The sequence below is a fragment of the Ictidomys tridecemlineatus genome, chromosome 9, assembly GCF_052094955.1.
Source record: "Ictidomys tridecemlineatus isolate mIctTri1 chromosome 9, mIctTri1.hap1, whole genome shotgun sequence".
Classification (NCBI taxonomy): Eukaryota; Metazoa; Chordata; class Mammalia; order Rodentia; family Sciuridae; genus Ictidomys; species Ictidomys tridecemlineatus.
The window spans coordinates 37,800,647-37,821,685 of NC_135485.1; the positions used below are offsets into that span (position 1 = coordinate 37,800,647).

Here is a 21,039-nt window from a genome sequence, read left to right on the forward strand (position 1 = left end):
GTGAATTTTTAATCTCTACTATTACAGCCTCTAGCCATGCCTACCTGCCTGCCTGTGTCAATCAAGGTGACTTCAAAGATACCAGTGACTTTTCCTTAGTACTCTGGTTATAAGATTACTTACCTTCTCTGTAGTCTCCCCAGCTTTATTTGCCCCACAAGCTCTTTGGCTTTTGGTGTGGGATTTGTAAAATGAGGCGTATGAAGTGTGAGGCTTTTCCCCATTATTAATACAAATTTCACATCATAGCAAACAAACAAATAAACAAAAACCTGAGCAATTTATTTTCCACTAAAAGAAAGCAGGGTCCTTGGGTATAATCTCATTTCCAATCATGGGATAATAATATAGACCATCTTGGAACATTTATTGACAAAAAGCAATGGTAATTTAGAAATTCTGGATAAACACACAGAAGCTAGCTGAGAGGGGATCCCATTGGTCCAGCTGTGATAATTTGGCCATCAAGAAGTAAAATAAAAAATTATGGCTAACTTAAATTATGTTCAGTTGTGAAAAGCCAGAATCGGTAATGATAGCCAAAGAAAAATAATGAGAATTTTCTTTTCAAATAGCAAGTGTGAGTTGTATATATTCAAATGAGCAAAGATGTTATTCCTGTATAATTCTATGAATCGCTTCAGAAGTACATGCACACGCGTGCGTGCACACACACACACACACACACACACACACACACACACAGGCAGATGAAATATATGTCAACCAAAGACTGAAAAACTTTCATGCCGAGGTTTGGAATGTCCTTACCTTCTCTGTAGTTTCAGAGGTACATTCATAATATACCAAATTATGGAGAGAGTCTGAGAATTTAGTCACACAATTGCCCATGTCTCCTAGAGTTTAATGAAATATTAAGGTGGGAGTTTGAAAAACGTGAACTGGATACGTTTGTGCAGAAACTAGATTCAGAGAGTTAGACAGTCTTGCTTCAAGTGCAAAAGATATGATATATTCAGGCAGCAAAAAGATGGGCCTCTCTCCCCTTGAATCAGTGGGCAGGCTGACTAGACCTCCTGCGGTAAGCCTGCAGCTTGCCATTCATGTTTTCTTGATGGCTGATTAATCTAGTGTAAAGCACTACTGACCTCATCAAAACTTGGCACCCATAGGAAGAACTGCTTCTGTCCCTCCTACCTCCATTTCCCTTGGATCTCAAAGTACTTCAAACAAAAGTTGCAGCCTTGAGAGAGTGGCTTTCATATTTCAAATAGATTGTAAGCAAGTGGACATCCGCTTGACTGCATTTATTTTCTGCTGGTAGTTCTAAGAATTATTCCTGTGTATTCCTGGTTACTCTCTTGATTCTCCCTTTTGCCCTGTGTGGTCCTGGAAAAGAACTGGACAAAACTTTCTTCAGGAGAGACAAAAGACCAGCCTCACACCTTGGATGGGGAGGAAAGTTCTGTCCTTCTGATCCCAACATGACCTTATTGAACCTGAAGGATTTTTAGGATGCAGCATGAAATAATGACAAATCATTTATAGTACCTGCTGCTCTTCAAGGAGAGGATTAAAATTTCATGCTTTGGGTTAGGTAAGTATTGATAGAATATTTATTTAATGGCTTTAGAAATACATGAAGATAAATTATATCAGAGATTTAAAAAATGTTTTTTAGGCTATAATATCATGATAAGGAATTGTTAGGCTGATGAAAATTTAAGAGTTACTCTGCCAAAGAAATGCAAAGAGGGTTATTGAAATAAACAGTAAGATGTGATTTAAAGTCATTTAAGTAAGACCAGAACTAGAAACATAATTAGAATAAGAGAAACTAAAACAAAGGGAAAACTGGGGAATAGGGACTCAGTATAACTTGGGCAGCTTAAAGTTTGAGGCTATTTTGTGGTAGATCCCTAGCAATTTTGGAAATCTGATACAGGGCAGGCCTCAAATCTTATATCAAGCTAAGCTGAGAGAGAAGTTTAAAAATTATTTTTATGGGGGGGTGGCGGCACATGACTGTAATCCCAGTGACTTGGGAGGCTGAGGCAGGAGGATTGAAAGTTCAAGGCCAGCATCAGCAACTTAGTGAGGCCCTAAGGAACTCAGACTCTGTCTCTAAATAAAATGTAAAAAAGGGCTGGGGATGTGGGTCAATGGTAATGCACCTCTGGGTTCAATCCCTGGTACAAAAAAGAGAATTATTTTTTTAAAAAAAATTCCTTTTTTAACATTTATTTTTAGGTATAGATGGACAACACAATGCCTTTATTTTTTTATGTGGTGCTGGGGATTGAACCCGGGCCCCGCTCATGCTAGGCGAGCGCTCTACTGCTGAGCCACAATCCCAGCCCAAAAGTTTTATTTTTTACAGAAAACAAGGGGCTTGCTCAGAAATAGAGCTGTTTAACTAAAAAGCTTGTGATGTTTATGCCACACTACCAGAACTCTTTTGGGAAGTCTGAACAAAAATAAGTAAGCAAACAAAAATATTCAAAGCTGTGCATACTTTTTTTTTCTCTGTTTCTGGAATATAATTTTTTAAAAATTTTATTTATTTTTTTTACTTTATGAAATACCTGCCAGCACTGAGATAACCTTTATCTTCACAGACTGCATGGTGGGACTGAAAATCACTACATAGTTGGAATTTTGTCAACGGAAGAGTCCAGTAGGTCTCTATCAAGCTATGTGAAACCTCATTTCTTCTACAGTGCAGAACAGTGCAGTGGAGGCCTAAGGGAGCGAGGGAGAGCTAGTTCTATGTGGGTTGGAAGGAAGTGAGAAAGGCTTTGGAGGAGGTGACACTTAAATAGAGCCTTGAATAAAGAGAAGAAGCTTGCCAGTGCATTGTGGTGACATCAGATGTGCAACCTAAAAAAGTAGGCAGCATCGAGGGCCCAGGCAGGGTTAAGTGATGCAGGTGGGCGGGCGTGTCTGTAACAGATTTGATGGGTAGAGGATTAGGGGGAGATACTGGGTTTCCTTTTAGATATGCTTAGCTTGAAGTGCCTCTGCAGATGTCCAATAGACAACTGGATGTGAGTGTAAAGTTCTGGAAAGATTTCAAAGCTGGAGTTACAGAAATAGGAAATATTAGCCATTAAGTGGTAGTTGAAGCCATAAGGATTGACAGCTCTCACAAGGAAAGTGAGGTAAGTGAGAAGACAGGATAGTCAAGGCCCAAAGCCTAGAAAACATGCATATTTAAAAGGTGAGCATAGAAAGAGAAGCTGGAAAAGGAGCTTGAGAAAGAAAGATCTGAGAAGCAGAATTAGGAACCAGTGTGTGGTGGATATTCTCCAAAACCTACTTTCTACCCTTCTCCATCCTGCTCTGTGGCTGGGAAGGCTGACCACTGTGGGCCATCTTAACTGGCTCTCTTGACCTCTAGCTTCTGGAGGTTGGGCACTGGGAGGCACTGGGAGGTGCTGTGAGGAGACTGGAAGATGGAGAGGCTGAGGGTCCCGGTTCCCTGGCTTGTTCCTGCTGGACTGTCAGGCAACCTGAAAACTCCCCAGTCTTTCAGGCCTGAGACTGGTAAAGCCTCTCCCCTCTTGCTAGTCCTCACATCCTTCACCTTCCCTTGTTAGTTTCCTTTAACCCTGCCTGGATCTTTGCAAATGATTCTTCATGAAGGTGTCTTCAGTCATCCCTGTTTCTTGCAATCTCTGTCCTTCTGGGATCCTCACCTTTACTGAACCATATCACAGAAGGCACAGAAAAAGAGTGTTAGAGTTTGGATCCTAAATCTCTCCCCCAAAGCTTGTGTGGAAGGCTTGGTCTCCAATGCAGCAGTGTTCAGAGGTGGGACCTTTGGGAGGTATTTGTGTCATGAGGGCTCCAACCTCAACAATGGATTCATAGGTTCGTGGGTTTTGTCAAAGGGCTTTGCTGTACAGTTAGCTCTCATCTGCTAACTGATTCCTGGCCACCGTGAGGGGAGCAGCCTCCTCCACCACACGCTCCCACTGCTCTGATGTTCCACCTCATTGTAGGCCCCAAAGTAAACTGGACTGAAACCTCTGAAACCACGAGCCAAAATAAACATTTCCCCCTTTAAGTTGATTTATCTCAGTTCTTGTGTCACAGCAGTGGGAAGTTGCCTAATACAACGTTTCCAGGTGGGAGTGGCCAAGGGTCAAGTGCTGCAGAGGTTTTACTTGATGAAGAGTGAAGAGTCCGTTGCATGTGTCAGTTGAAAGTTGCTTTTGACTTTTAATGGCACAGGTTAGAGGGAGGATGAAGCTTGACCATAGCATGCTGAAAAGTCAGTGGACCGTCCTTTGACCATTGCTTTGAGGAGCTTAGCTATGATAGAGAGAAGGTAGTATTTTGAGGAGCTGCTAGGTGCTCTTTTCTTTAATTTTAATGTTGAGAGGACTTGAACATGAAACACCAAGAAACATCCAATAGATATGGAGAGCTTGAGTGTGCAGAAATGGGATGAATGAAGGATCTATACCCAGGACTGAAGCAAAAGCAGTCTGGAGGTATTATCCTTGACCATAGAATACTGATTTCTTCTTAGACTGGAGAAAAATAATGAGGGTAAATATGGATATAAACATGTTTACAGCTATGGGGTAAGAGAAAGAAATTTCCTCCTCACAGTCCAGATTTCCAAATTTTCTCATTGAAACATCAAGGATAGTCAAAGTTTTAAAATAGCGATTATGAGTGGGAAAGAAATTAATCGGGAATCCAGTAAGGGTCTCAGGAGTTTGCTGAGATAAATAATTGTCGTAAATGATATAAACAAGAATAGAATGTACAGTGAGATAATTGGAAAGATGGAATGTGTCCGTATTATGGAATTTGGTTTTTATAAAGATAACAGCATCCATCAGAGGTTTTTGAGCAGGGGAGTAGTAAACTGGATATAAGACTGTTAGGAGATGAGTGGCGCACAGAGAAGTACTAAAGATCACAATAATCTAGGTGATAGACAAGGGATGCCCCTTATTTGGAGACTGAGAGTAGACACGACAAGTTTAAGAGTTATTGAGGAGCTGGATCCCACAGGATTCTACCATGAGGTAGATTAAGGGACTCTTAGTGTTCTTTCCCACATTCTATCAATTTCCATCCTCTTCATAAACCCTGATTTAGCACACATTGCCTAGCCTCCATCCAGGTTGCCATACCTATCTCCCTATCCTATAGTCATCCAGGAACTTCCAATGCACTTGGTTTACAGGCTACTCAGATGTAAGAAATGAAAGAGAATGAGTCAGAACTGAGTCAGAAGTTGTAACTAACAGGGTTTACTTGGAGGATGCCATGCTATTGTTAATCAAGAAAGATAATATAGGACATGATGTTTGTGAAGGAAAAGGATGAATTTTAGGTGCTGGATAATTCACATGGATTGAGCAAGTGGGTTTAAGGATGTGAGTATGGAGTGTAACAGGGAGGCTGGGCCTTGTTGTGCAGATCTGGCATCATCTATATCAAGCTGATTGTGAAGCAGTAGGTTCCACATTTGCAAGAACTTTTCATCAGTCCTTGCAAAACCTGTCTTGGCCCAACTCAGATTTATAGTATTGTTTCTTCACCATTCCCCAGTACTGGTAAAGGGGTCCTAAGGAAAGACTGGGGGAAAATCCTGGAGGAATACTGCCTTTAAGGGGGCAAGCAAAGAAGGAGAGTCAAGAAGGAAACTGAGAAAATGTCAGAGAAGCTGAAGCTCATGAGAGACCAAGCTGGAGAGTCACACCAAGAAGGCTCATCAAGGACAATGGTGGTGGACCTTTTTCTTTTACAGAAAACATTACCTTTTCTCTTGAAAATTGAATTTTAATTAACATTTTGTTCTATGAAATGGTCTCTCTTCTCTGTAACTTATTAAAATATTTAAATTGTTCTAAACCCTTCCAATCTTATGGTTTCATGATCAGTCTTCAAAAAGCTGTGCTAGTCTCTGTGGAGAATTCATTAAAAATCTCTTCAACGTTTCCATGTAAGTGCTTCACTGTGGACTAATATGTCACTTGAATTCCCTGGGATTACCAAGTTGAACATCCTTGTCTTTGTCACAATGGGGCTGTTCACATACACAGCCAACTCCCATCAGGTTGCTCTGGGTCTGCGTCTGAGCACAGACCTTATAATCATCTTTTCCTATGGATTCTCCTCTGAATATTTACCCTGGTCTCTATCACTGCAGTGCTCTTGTGCTCTTAGTGAACTGGGTTTATTTGGAAGCTCTTGTAATGATAGTGCTTAGTTCTTGGAACTGTCTCCAAAATATTCTCCCGTTTCACACTCAAGAGCCAGCTTATCACCATAGGATTGTAACACCTGCATTCAGCTTGTGAGTTTTCTGGATTTTATGTCCTCAAGTGGACATAAAGCCCCTTATTTGCATCAGTGTCCATTTGGTTGGAATCCTGGTCTCCCTCTTGGGAATCTTGTTGTGAGAGTTTTAAGTTTTCCCCTGTAGAAATCTTGAGAGCAAAGTCTTTTTGAGCTGTCTCTATTCCTTGAATGAAAGGCTCATATCTACAAGTGTCTATGTCTTTTTCATGGCAGGCTCTCTCAACAGTATCGGGGGGATCTTCAGCAGAATGTGGAGGTGTTTGTGGTAAAATGTCCACGTTTGAAAATTCTAGGTCTCTAAGTGAGCAATGCCATTCTGGTGTCTCCTGCAGAGCTATGTCATAATCATAAGCAGACATGTCTGGAATCTCATCACTTGAAGGACTGTTACCCAGGGATCTGGGCCAGGTTAATGGATCCTCAGATATGTTGATGTTAGAGGCACTTTCCAAAGAAGTCTTGCGCAAACCAGAGTCTGATCCAGAAATGAGAGATTTTCCAAAATTATCTTCCTGAGTTTCATATTTCCCCAGAATCTTCTGGAAGGTGATGTTGTCCTGAAGACTTTCTACTGACATAACACTGTCCTTGTGCATCCCTGGATTCTCAACTTGCAGGGGCTTGGTGGCCCCACTGCTCTCCTCACCATGCTGCTCTTCTTCAGTCATGTCCCTTGTCACCTCTGAACCCTCTGAACTGAGGGTGAACAAAGATCCTTCGTCGGAATCGTAGTCAGTCTCCAAGTCATACTGAGTGTCAAAGGGTGCACTTTTTGGCACTGGCTTCTCATTAGCAGGAGTGACACTGAGGTCACTAGCCCATCTTGGCATGAGGGCTGATGGGTCTGCATCTCTTGGGTGGATACAAGTGCTTGCACTGTAGATTTCTGGATGCTCTTCCTCAGCTTTGGCCCCCTGGCTCCCTGGCTGCTGCGCATTCAGCAAGCTGATGAAATTGCTCACTTGCATTTCCTTAGAAAATTCTATTTGCAAACCCGTAGTTTCCAAAGGTGACTGTTCAGGGCCCTTGATTTCCTCACTCTCTCCAGTCCTCTGTGCATTTGCATGTGTTAGCATTTTGGATTCAGAAGCTGTCACTTCTCTGGGGAGTGATGGGTCTAATTCATTCAAATGATTATGGGTTGAGCCAGAGAAAGTCTTTAATGTGCCAGCTATGGCAGAGCCACCCATTGAATGCTCACTGGGAGAATATTCCTGGGCCACAGTTTCATAATTTAATTCCCTGAGAATATCATTCCTATAGATGTGGTCCTGTGCTGCTGAAATTAGCTCATCATTATGAGCGTTTGGATGTCTGCACAGAGTGAAATGGGTTGCACTGCTGTTTGGAAACATGTTATCATTTCTACTTGCTGCCCCAGTGTTGGCCCTGCATTGTTCTGTGCTCTGCAGACTGCCAGGTTCCTTTCTGCTGCTTCCCAGAGTTTTGTTGGGAATGACAGTGGCACATGGACTTGGCTCTGTCACCAAAAAAGAGTGCTGGTTCTCACAGAGTTTTGGATCATGCAAAGCTTGGTGCAGATCGGTCCTTGGATGCTGTGTGCTCCCTGCAGCTTCAATTTCATCATAGAAGCCCTCATTTGAATAGGCATTATCTGAACCGGGGCTTTTGTGCCAGCATCTTTGTTGCCACAGTCTGTCAACATAAGGTCTTGTAAAAGCCCCCAGGCAGAAAGCCACAAAGAACGTGATGAACACAGACAGGCAGATGGCCAGGACGAGGTCCTGGGAAGCATCCTCCTTTCTGCCAGCAGCGTGAACATCCCGGGCATTTCTGCCCACTCTTGGCAGCTGTCCTTGCATCTCCCTGAGATCAGAGCCAGTGTGGGCCTCCTTCCTCAGAGTGGAAAAGCGCACAGACGCTCCTCCCTGGGGCCTCGCTGCTTTGTTCCTTATGAGGCTTTTCATGTGGTTCAGATCAGTGGGAGGAAGGTGAATCTCCCTGGAAATTCTGCTTTTGGGAATCTCCAAATGTGCCTTCTCATCCCCTGTAAGTGGGAGACAAAAACCACACACTGAGTGGATCTGAGTATAAGGTTCCAGGGTGTATCAAAGCTGTGAGTCCTCCTCAGCCCTTATCTTACTATATTTTCAAGTGTATATTACATGGTGACAAGCAGTCTTCATTCATTCATTCATTCATTCATTCTTGTCTAATGCCAACAGTGTATACATGGTTCTGTGCAGTTACGCATGGCTGTCAGGAGTAGAGCTGTTGCTGGCCCCAGAAGGTTGCATGTTTCTTAGGCTTCCTGCCTGCTGCCTATGGGAGGAAGAAGCCAGACTGGAGGGACAACCATATCGCTCCTCCTCCCTCTATACACTCATGTTTGCCAGAACATTCTATTAGCTCCAGCAAAATCTGTCTTGTTCCTTCCCAGGGTTGCAGTATTCTTTTCTCACCATTCCTAAGTTCTGGTAAATAGAAAAATACATTCATTTTTGTCTTCTGGTCCCTGGCCTCTGTCTTCTCTATTCCAAATGCCAGTACTGGTTTGTACAAAAGAATGATGTAAGTGTGGTGGACAACATTCTAACCTCCCTCTGCTCCTTGTGAATTTCTTCTGAACCTGGTAGGTATGACTCTGATTCTACATATTGGTAGTCCTGAACAGAATTGAACCCAGGGCTCATTTTATTAAGAAAATCTGACTGTTTTCAAGTATTTTTTTTCTCTTTCAAGATAGCTAATTAATAATGGGGGAGGGGGAAACCTTCCCAAAATGTTTAATTCCAACTGAATTTTGGGAAAGGCAAGGAACAAATCAAAGAGAAATATACTTTTGAAATATGTGTGCTTTTGTGAATGTATAGTATCACATTTTCAGAGTCTCAGCAAGCATTTAAAATCATGTTTCAAAATTTAAAAGTCATTTCTTTAATCAATTTTTTCGAGAATTAGGGTAAAATTGACATTTTGAGGCTTCAGGGTAAAATTTTCTTCTACTGAAATTTATTTTTTTACTATAACCAATTGATTCTGAGTGATTTGAACTAGTTTTTTTTGACCACATGAAGAAAATCATTCATAAACTGAGGATATAGTAAGGCACCAATGATTAGGCTGTGACACAGTCCAAGGCTGACTAATGCTGGGGTTTAACAATCTTGCTTTTAGAGGGACTGTCACTGTTTCAAATGACACTACATTTTTATATGCACTTTTCATATATGAACCATTTCAGAGAAAAGAGGTATGATTGACTTACCTACAGACTTATTGCAAAGTACATTCCACTTTCTCCTCCAGGATTCAGAAATGAAACTTTGGAAGAATGTCACTCTATCATCACACTGCCATTGATTATCTGTCAAGTCAACCTCCAGATGGGGAAATTTTAGAGCAATGATCACCATTGGTAGGACAGTGGTCAGAGCATTGTTGCTGAGGTCTACAACCTGCTTGAGAAGAAACAAATTTAAGAAAGTTGTGAACAAAGATATCCAGAGATAAAAATAAATGTTATAGAAAGATATTGTTTACATCTCTATGGAAGCACATGAGTTTAGTACTCATTTGAAAGTCAGAAGGTATTGAGTTTAATTTTCTGCTTTGCCCCTAAAAACTCTGTAAGTCTAAGCAAACCATTTGCTTTTTGCAAACCTACTTTCCAGAGGTGTTGTAAGGAGTAAATGTATGTTAAAGCTTTAAGCATGGTATCTGCATTAGATGGCCAAACATTTTCTCTTTCTTTTATCCTATGAGTTATAATTTATACTGTTAAATATACTTAGCGTTTGTGCTATCAAGGTCTAGAAATGGATACAGGCTTAGAATTTCTAGAAACACTGTGATCTTGAAAGTAGCAGAGGATGCCAGATGATGAAGACAATGAACACAGAAAAAATCTGGTTGACCAGAAGTTGCAAAGATATATCTTTTACATCAAACATTTTCTCAAGGATAGTACTGCAGTTCTTTGCATCTATGGATATTTAGAACCTGCAAGATGACAATTTGTCTAGTCTAATAAGAAATGCAGTAGGGAGACTGGGAAAAATAAAGGACTCAACGGTTTAGAGACCCAGAATAGTCAGAACTAGCAGGGGTAGGATAAAGCAGGGGAAGACAGTCAGGTGCAGCTCCAGCTACTGTTTGCAGAGCACTGTTGAATATCTGGCACTGTGCTGGGTTCTTCACAAACATTATCTCTAATACTCTGACAATGTCCTCACTTTCCTCCTTTTTTACAGAGGAAAAAACTGGGCTGAACCACATAGTACATCCCACACAGACCTTCGCACAAGGGCCTGGTACATTGCAGGTGCTCAGTAAAGAATGAAAAAGAATGAATAAATGAAGTGGCACAGTTGCAATTTGATTTGGCCTCACAGCTATGTGCCTTTGAAGAACACATCCTTGCGGACTCACCACACTAGAAAGAAAGAGGGACAAAGTGGAGGAGGCCTGGAGCAGGAGACACAGAGCGGGAGTGTGTGAAGTTTAGGCAGGTACAGGTGGGAGAAGAGAAAATCATAAACAGAAAATGCAAACCTTGCTTTAAAAAAAGAGGCCCATGAATAAAAACTCTAAAGGCTAAATGTTATCAAGGCCAACTGCTTTTATAAACATCAGGGGGGAAATCAGCATTTCATCTTGGATTATATATTCCCAAGAAGAGCTAATTCAAACAACTAAATAGTGCTACAAACAAGAACGCTATGTATAGAATCAGAATTCCTGGTGAACTTTTTCTGAGAACAATGACTTTCAAAGGAAGGTTGCCAAAAACAGGAAGCAGAAGACTGGGGTTGGGAAGGAGAAAACACTTTGCTTTAGTCTTGTCTTGCCTAGGACCAGTAGCTTTCTTACCTCATTCTTCTTAGATGCAGTGATTTGTGAAGCAATATTATATGCATCTCCTAGTCTTTCTGTAATCTACAGCCCTTTCAAATGCATTTTGAAAATAACTCTCTGAGAAATAAAATAACTATCTAATAGACTGGGATATCCCATTTTTTTTAAAAGACAGAGGGTTATTTTCTTATGTAGCCCTCCTCAACAGCAGAGTGAGATATTCTGATGTTTTTCAGATAGTTATTTTCTTTGTAGTGCATTTTGTTTTCATCCTGGCATCTTATATTACAAATCATGGAACTGAAAGCAAAACTGAAGGGAAGAAAGGAAATTAATAAAGTGATTCAGGAGGAAAAAATTTCTGAGAAAAGATTAAAACAGAATGGTAACACTTGCCTAAAGAAACACCCATCCACTAGCATTTGAAAGGGCTGTACATTACAGTGAGACTGGAGAAGCATATAAATAGTGTTTTCCAAATCACTGCATCTAAGAAGAATGAGATAAGATTAAGAAAAGAAATGCTAATTTGAAATGTCGATGGAACTTATTTTATTGCATTTAAACATGGTGATGAAATTATGCTTTGAAAAATCCATCTAGCTTCTGAAAAGATTCCCACATGGGAATACATACAGAATAGTGCAAATATTAAATTCATCTCCCAGAAGAAAAACAACATCCATTGTGACATTCAGCTTTTTTGGTACCAAATATGTTCATCATGTTCCAGTTTTTAAAGTTACTGCCAAGCATGTGGAAGGGTAATAGAGAAGGAGGAATCATAGGATTCTTGGCAGTTCTGGTGAATCGAGAATTACAGCTTGTCTTTCGTATCTATCACCTGTGAGTTGCAGAAGACTCATAAAGTACACTAAAAATGCATAGGAAGTAAACAGACATAGGGAAAATTACACATACAAATATAATCCATATATAATGCACTAAATGAGATTCCCAGGCAATTTGTCAATCTACGTGCACTGCCAAATGAAGTGGACTGTCTCATCTTCTCTAATAAGTTCCACGGCAGACAGATTGTAAGATGGTCCCCAGTGATCCTGACTCCTAGGCTCTAGAGCAATCTCCTCCCTTTAGCTGTGGGCAGGACCTATGCTTTGTTTCCAGCCAAGAACCTACAGCAAAAGCAATGGATGTCACTTTGGTGATTCCATTATATAAAATGGAACTTAAATTATTTAAGTTATGTAATTACATGATGTAAATCATACTTGCTCTGAAGCAAGCTGCCATGCCATAAAGTGCCCTGGGGAGGAGCTGGAGCCGTAGGCAGGAGACTGAGGGCAGGCTTTCATCACCAGCTGGTAAAGAGCAGAACTGTCAGCTCAACAGTCCAACAAGAAATTGAGTCTGGCCAATAACCATCAGAGTTGAGAAATGAATACTTTTTCAGCTGGGTTTTCAGGTGAGACTCTTTCAGGTGAGACTCTTTAAGGTGAGTCTTAACCTGTGCTAAGACTTTGATTGCAGCCTCTTGAGATACCCTCAAGTAGAGGTCCTAGCTAAGCCATCCCTGAATTCCTGATCCACAGAAATTGTGAGATATTATATGTGCATGGTTTTAAGCTGCTAAATATGTAGTAAATTGTTATGTAGCAATAATTTCCTAATTATCCATGATCATCATCTATTCATGCATTCATTTATTTATTCAACAAATATTTTTAAATGTCCTAGCTAAGCACTGGAAAACAAAACAGACATGATGTATATACTTAAAGAGTGTTCATCTGGTAATAGGGTGAGGGGGCATGGGTTTTATCAACTAACCACACCCCAAACTAAATGGTTTCTGTTGGGATAAGTGCAATAAGCATTAAACATAGCATATTATAAAGTGTGGGGAAAAAAAGAGGGCCTGACTTAATCTGGAGCTCTTCTTAAAGAGTTGACATTCAACCTAAAGTTGAAAGAATTAATATGAGTTAGCTCTTCCAGGTAAAAGATCAGCAAGTGGGAGAGGCCTGCGGTGAAAACAGGTAGGAGACCAGTGTGCAAGGGGAGAGTGGCTTCAAATGAGGTTAGAGAGGCAGGCAGGGCCAGGACCCTACTTGAGAAATTTGGAAGAATTTTAACCAATGAATGGCATGATCAGATTTGTATATTAATAGAACAGACTACTCTGGCCACTTTAAAATTTCTATATGTAGTCTACATGAACAAAGAGTTTTACCAAATCCTAAGCACTGTTCTAAGAATTTCGTATGCATTAAAACATTGAATTCTCAACAAAACTCTATGAGAAAGAACCAAGTCATCTCCACTTTATAAATGAGAAATCTGATAACCAAGATGGTGTGGCTGGAAAGTGGCAGAGTCTAGGTTGAACCCCATGCAGCTGGCTTTAGAATGCCTCTCCCTGACCTCACCACTGCTTCCCCAGTCTCCTTTCCATGGAGAGATTAGGAAGCCAGAGACTTTTTTCATGGCTACGCTTCCATAGCAGTTCCCATCACACTGGGAAAATGGCAGTTATCTATGTCTGTGCTGCCTAATAATAACCACCATGAGCCTCATGTAGCTATCACGAAATTATCATGTGGGTAGTCCATGTTGGGATATAAAATACACCAGGTATGAAGACTTGGTATAAAAAAGGGAATGTAAAATATCTCACTAAGAATTTTTATATGGATTGCATGTGTAAAAGATAATATACTGGGTTAAATAATACATATAACTAAAATGAAATTCACTTGCTTATTTTAACTTTTTAAATGCAGCTACTAGAACATTTGAAATAGTATGTGTGGCTCACATTGTTTTTGTGAATAATACTGGCCTATGGAAGGAATGGGGGTGGGTGGTAGAGGTTATAACTGAAGACTCTCCCAGGTTATTTCTGTGTGCCACTCTGGAGGCCCTTCTGGTATTTCTAAAGGACCAATGAGGGGAGATTTCACAATGTCTTTCCAAAGCACAAGGGCATGGAGGAAAGTGCTTGGAGGAAAAGGGGCTGAAGCCTGCCAAACCAAGAACAGGGTTTGGGGTTCCTCACTCTCACAGATGTGAGGACTTCAGGAAGCTTAATGCACAGCTCCAAAATGTGACACAGGTTCCCCCAGTACATGTCTGATGTTTAGAACAGTATGCCGCCTGTGGTGGTGTGGTACAAAATGCACTAGCATCACCATTTTTATTATCTCAAGCCCAATTTTGGCATAGAAGCAAAAGGGTCACAGGCTCTTAGTGGCCCAGATAGTCTGAATTGTTGACAACTCAGCATTGTCCAGAGTGGTTCAGAGGGGTCTCCCCAAGCATTCCAGTTTGCATGTAAGACACCAAGGGCTTTGACTCATATTGCAGTTTAGGGAGGCAGCCTCACAAACAGCAGATTTAATTTCTTGCCAAACGGTAAGTGGAAGCTTGGAGTTCAATTTAATTTGATTTAGAAAATAATGTGCCAGTTTTTGCTGTGGAGTATTGTTTGGGTGAAGTTCATGTCCATTAATGTGGCCTTTGATTTCTGAAGCAATGAAAGGACTTCAGCTCTTTTAGGGGATTTTAAAATAGACTTACATGTTTTGATTAATGGCCAGTAAAAAAGGATATGAGAATACTCTTCAAAGGAAAGTCTTCCAATGCAATTGCCCATGTGTCTGAATATCTAAGGTATTATAAAAATGATTTTAGAACCTGTAATTTTTTGAGGTCCTTGAAAGCTTCTGGATGAATTTTAAATATTTTGTTGTTTTTTAAATAAAGGTTCTCCAGTTGCAGGCAGTTATGAAAATCAGACAGCCCAATCTGCAATATCCCATTGAATGACAGATCCAAACTCTGCAATGACTTCAGTTTCCATAGTCCTGTTAAAAGGAAAAAAAAAATAAGTTAAACTGGTAGCATTTACTGCAGTATTGTTAGTAAGCATGGAAAATTGAAGACAACATTAATAGTTCCCCATTGAGAAGTTGTCAGATATGGTGTATTAATACTATTAAATAATAGGCAGTTTTAAAAGAGAATGGGGACACCTATGAGTTGACTGAACAGGAAGGAAAAAATTAAGCTGCAGAACTCTATAGAGTACGATTCCTATTTTTTTGGGGGGGTGGGGTGGGGGGACAGCTATATGTTTGAGCAGAAAAAAGGCCTAGGAGACAAACTGAACTATTAGTAGTCATTATACTTAGCAGGATTATTGAGAGAGAGAGAAGGGAGGAGGGAAATGGAAGGAAACTATATTATTTTATGTACTTTTGAGTTCTTTCCTACAATGAGCATACACTACTTTTAAATAAAAGCATCAGTGAAAATCCAAACTTGATTAAAGGAGGTGATGAATAAAAATTTATTTATTCTATTGAACCATGGATAAATTGGAATAATTTTGTTATGATAACTGAGAAAATATGTCATTTGGTGCTTTATTACATAAATAAATGTCTCCAGTTTTAAGATTATCTGGCTGTATTTTGTAGCCATGTCCTTTCTTAAACTACTTATTGCTGTCATTATGACCATTTCCTAGGTATTCTTGCATTTTCAAAGGTAATAAATCATAGCTAGAGTTTGTTTTTCAGCACAATAATCAAACTGAAGTTTGGTTTCTGCCTTTGTACTTCACTTGATTCCAGAAGGTCTGTTTGGCATTGAAAATAAAGGTTGAGAATGAGGTGCCAGTCATAGCAATCGCCCCAATTTGATTTCCCAGATGGGCCTCACAAGGAAGCGCCTGCATATTTACATTTTCTTCTGCTCTGCTCTAGCATGTGGCTGTCTTTAACTAACTACCGCATATCAGAGTAAATTGATTCAATTCCAGAAGGGTTTATTTCTTGCCTACCAGTCTGCAAGGTACTTACTGTAGGACTGGCTGATTATGCAGAGATGATGACTTAATTAAAATGGCTGTACCAGGTAGGTTGTTACACATTCATTTTAGTTACATGGATTAAGCAAGAGACTCCTAGGGCAGTAAGTCAATCAAAACATTATGAAAAAGGGACTTGGTGCTAAGGACAAATAGAACTCAGAATTCTTATCCTTAAGGAGCTTATTCTGGTTGAATAATAAGATATTCAGAAAGAAAAAAAATTACTTAGTTATTCAAATTAGTTTATTATGTACACCATCCAAGTATAAAATTACCTATTATTTGACTGTCCACTTGACCACCAGAGGATCAAGTCCTTCAGGGAAGAATTCATTGCTTGGATTCTTGCAATGTCTGAGGAGTATATAGTATACATCCAATAGATCAGAGGCCATAGGGTTTGCCCTGTGCAGAGATTTAGAAACCACTGAACCAACATTAAAGATTTAATACAAAAATTTGCATTTCTGGCTTCTCTTAAAAACTGGAAGTTCCAACTGGCATAAGACAACACTTGGCTGGAGCTGAATGAGGGCTGCCTGCTTCAGATGGGGGCCTGAGCATATACAAGACTATGATTTCTTTGTACTCATGTTCTACAAAAATAGAATACTAAGGATAGCCAACATGACTATATGTTTAAAAAACAATGAGAGAAACCAAAGCTCATGTTTAGTTGACACATAAGAGTAAAAAATATTCCCATATTGGTTCATAAATAGCCTTTGCTGGAGTCCCTATGTGCTGCCCCATGGCCCTGGGCACTTTGGTCTATTTTCCCCTCACTCTCCTCAGTCTAGCAGGACCCTGCTCCAATACCTCAGCCATAAAGCATCCAAATGAAGAGCCCAGGCTGAAGGCCAATCATTAAATATTTTTAAAACACCTGGAGAAAATAGGTTTCTTTGTGCAGAGAATATTTCCACATGCTTTAATATGCAAATGTATGGATCTGTAAGAAAAAATGCAGCATAAGATAACAATGTGAAAGACTCCATAGGTTCCTTAACATTTTCATGATATCTGCCTGAACTATTTCGGAATTTGAACTTATAGTTCCTAAAATATCCTCAGAGCTTAACTGAATTGAATAAGTAACTTAGGGGCTCAATGAAGGGAGAGCTCATGACTAGCTTTGAAGTAGAGGGAAAATTTTTTTTGGAACTATTTAGTTGTACACTCTTTATGCTCTAAGCATTTCACAAACATCTCCTTTTACTCTTCACAAAGTCCTGGGGCTTATCACATTTTATGAATGAAATCGCCTAAGGCTCATGTAAGGTAAGAACTTGTCTACTGTCACGGTAGATGGAGCTAGGATCAAAACCCAGGTGTCTTAACATTACCCAGTCACCATGCCCACAATCAAATTAAAAAATAAAACAAAACAACACTATCTTGATTGTAAAAAAAAAAAAAAAAAAAAAAAGAAGGCAGAGGGCAGGACTCTCTAATTAAAGAAAGGTCTGGGTCATGGAATACATAATAAAACTGTCAAATGTGTTAAGGGTTGCTTAGTTATCCTGCTTGTGCCATGGAATAGTGACCTGGAGGGGGACTTAAGAAACCAAGTTTTAGTCTATCTTTATTAGTGATTTTGATGTGAGTTAGGGAACATCACTTAAGGTCTCCATGTCTCAGTTACTTTCCTTACAACTTGTTTCTTACAACTGAAAACAACATCTGCTTTCACTACTGTGATCTTCCAGAATTCTGAGCCCAGTGGAAGCCCTAATAGTTTAGATTATGATCCAGCAAACATTCACTCTCCAGTGGGCAGAATACACTTTTCCTCCCACTGAGATTTTTTGGCCATGTGACTTGCTATGGCCAGTGGAATGTCAGCAGATATGGCATGAGCAAACGTTTCAAACATGTAGATGTGGTAGCACTTGTTCTCTTGGCTTCTGCCAGGACCATAAAAAGAACATGGCCTGGCATCCCCAATTGAGGAACATGTGGAACAGACTTGGACCCACTGTGTCACCTTCAAGGTGAAAGGTATAATCTCCTGAGGGATAACAACTTATTGTGATAGACTAGAATCAGAGCTGCTCCTGGCTGCCACAGTATTTTTCTTATTTATAGAATCTAAGTCATTTAGTGAGATCAGCCTCAGGTGACTGTGTGAATTATTCTGGACTGTTTTGTAAGTGCTGGCAGACTTGTGAATGGGATGATGAGAGAGAAAAGATAGCCTCTTCAATAAATGGTGCCGGGAAAACTGGAATTCCATATGCAACAAAATGAAATTAAACTCCTGTCTCTCACCATGCACAAAACTCAGCCCTAGAACAGAGACCCTGTGCCTAATAGAGAAAAAAGTAGGCCCAAATCTTCACCATGTCAGCTTAGAAACTGACTTCCTTAACAAGACTCCTAAATTGCAAGCAGTAAAATCAAGAATCAATAAATGGGATGGATTCAAACTAAAAATCTTCTTCTCAGCAAAGGAAACATTTTAATGTGAATAGAGAGCCTACAGAATGGGAGAAAATCTTTACCACATGCACCTCAGATAGAGCATTAATCTCCAGGATATATAAAAAACTCAAAAAACTTAACCCCCCCCAAAAAAACCCAATTAATCCAATCAATAAATGGGCTAAGGAACTGAACAGACACTTCACAAAAGAAGAAATACAATATCAATGCAAGAGAAATGCAAATCTAAACTACTCGAAGATTTCATCTCACTCCGGTTAGAATGCTAATTATCAAGACTATAAGCAACAATAAATGTTGGTGAGGATGTGGGGAAAAAGGTACACTCATACATTGCTGGTGGGACTATAAATTGGTGCAACCACTATGGAAAGCAGCATGGAGACTCCTCAGAAAACTTGGAATGGAACCATCATTTGACCCAGCTATCCTACGTCTTGGTTTATACTCAAAGGACTTAAAATCCGCATACTTCAGGGACACAGTCACATCAATATTTAAAGCAGCTCAATTCACAATAGCTAAGTTGTGGTATCAACCTAGGTGTCCTTCAATAGATGAATGGATAAAGAAAATGTGATACACACACACACACACACACACACAATGGAATATTACTCAGCCTTAAAGAAGAATGAAATTATGGCATTTGCCAGTAAATGAATGGAGCTGGAAATATCATGGTAAGTGAAATAAGCCAATCCCAAAGAACCAAAGGCTGAATGTTTTCTCTGATATGTGGATGCTAATTTGCAATGAGGAGGAGGGGGCTAGGGAAGAATAGAAGTACTTTGGATTAGACAGAAGGGAGTGAAGGGAGAAGGGGGTTATGTGGGAAAGAATGTTAGAATGAATTGGACATTATTACTCTATATGCATATATGATTACATGACTGGTATAAGTCCACACCACGTACAACCAGAAGAATGAGGAGTTATACTCCATTTATGTAAGATATGTCAAAATGCATTCTATTGTCATATGTAACTAATTAAAACAACAACAACAAATGGGTAGAAAGCCAAATTCTGGGGAAGATTGGTGTGTTTTTGATTGTACACAGTGGTGTTGTGTTAGGTGGATAAATAACTAGAAACCTGATGAAGCATTTTTTACTGGGCATTGAACCCAGGGGCACTCAACCACTGAGCCACATCCCCAGCCCTGTTTAGTTTTTATTTTGAAACAGGATCTTATTTTGAAACAGGTCTACAGTGGTAAAACTGGGTACACAAGTTGAGAGCCCTTGGAATGGCCCCTGGCATTTTGCCAGAAGTAATGGTTGAGAGGCGAGCCATTAAGATGATGCTGGATTGATTCAATTGTATATAGACCCCTGCTGTCCGCCTGGGGGGGGGCCCTACTTTGGAGTTCTCCGGGGAGTTCCCTCTGGTTGGGGAAGTCCCGTTGGTGTTGTGTGCCGGAGAGGAGCCGAGTGGGTGGAGAGTTCCAGGGGAGTGTGCGTGGAGTGCTGTTGGAGTTCAGGCAATAAAGTTTCCTGTTTGAACATACAAGTGCTTTGTGGCAGCTTGGTGATTTGTGCCCAGCCAGACTGTGGCATACACACAATAAGCAACCACAATGATAAGTTGCTTAGGGCCTCACTAAGTTGCTGAGGCTCGCTTTGAACTTGTGATCCTACTGCCTCAGTTTCCCATACCTGATACAATTTTTGAGTCTATCTGTGAGTGTATGAGTGGGGAAGATATATCCTTAATATGGGAAACCGCCAGCCAATTGGCCCCACGGAGAGTAAACACAGAAGGTGAATTGGTGACGGAGAGCTGAGGCAGTGTTTCCTCCTGCAGCCTTGAGTATCAGAACTCCGAGCTCAACAGCTTGAACGTGTGCCAGGCTGCCTACACCAGCAGTCTGAAGTGACCCATCCTGGCTTTTGATCAATCTTGTCAAAGACTTAAGTTGTCCATCAGGCATTTCAGATGACTGCAGTGGTAAAGTTGGGTACACACAATAAGCAACCACAATGATAAGTGTTTACACATGTCTCTTTTGATCTATTTCCTTATGAATATGATGTGTCTACTTGTAACTATTAAATTCTGTGTGACTGCTGTAGTGTACTTGAGTATTTATGTTTGCAAAACTATGTTTATTATTATTGCCAATTTTATTGTGTTAAGTAGCCTATGATATATTGTCATGATTTTATGTTTCTTGAATTCCCTTTTATAAATGTAAATAAACGTATTTTACAGAACTTTGAAAATTATTTTTCCAGAATTATAATTTTGGGACTTTTGTACTTTTGGGATTTCAGACTTCAGGGATTTTGCTCTTTTTGGATATTGATATTTAAGATTATGACTTTTTGGGTTTTGTGTTTTAGGATTATATCCCAAGCCCCCAAAATTAAATCAGATGGAAGTCTGGATATATACAAAGGAACAAAGAATTCAGAAATATGTGAGTTATCAATAAATATTTTTCTTATATAAATTTCTTTAAAAGCAATCAATTGTTTAAAGCAAAAATAGCATAAATAAATTGTAAAATTTATAGCATATATGGGGTATATGTATATACCATAAGACATATAGCATATATGTCTTACGATATTTGCACAAAGGCCAGGAGAAGAAAAATGGAGAATCCAGTTGTAGTTTTTATATTCTAGGCAAGTAATATATAA

The 21,039-nt window shown here is 39.9% G+C and overlaps 1 protein-coding gene across 2 annotated transcripts in view; it reads right to left on the bottom strand.

Annotated features, from left to right (window-relative positions):
* Nucleotides 1-261: 261 nt before the first annotated feature.
* The window catches only part of Lrrc66 (leucine rich repeat containing 66), a 36,750-nt gene continuing 15,972 nt past the window's right edge, over nt 262-21,039 (bottom strand). For both annotated transcript variants that reach the window (XM_078021288.1, XM_078021287.1), the window contains exons 3-5: nt 14,764-14,933; nt 9,518-9,707; nt 262-8,296 (exon numbers count right to left, since the gene is read on the bottom strand). In XM_078021288.1, the coding sequence (XP_077877414.1) occupies nt 6,300-8,296; nt 9,518-9,707; nt 14,764-14,933 (2,357 nt within the window). In that variant the 3' untranslated portion in view covers nt 262-6,299. The remainder of the gene's footprint in view (nt 8,297-9,517; nt 9,708-14,763; nt 14,934-21,039) is intronic.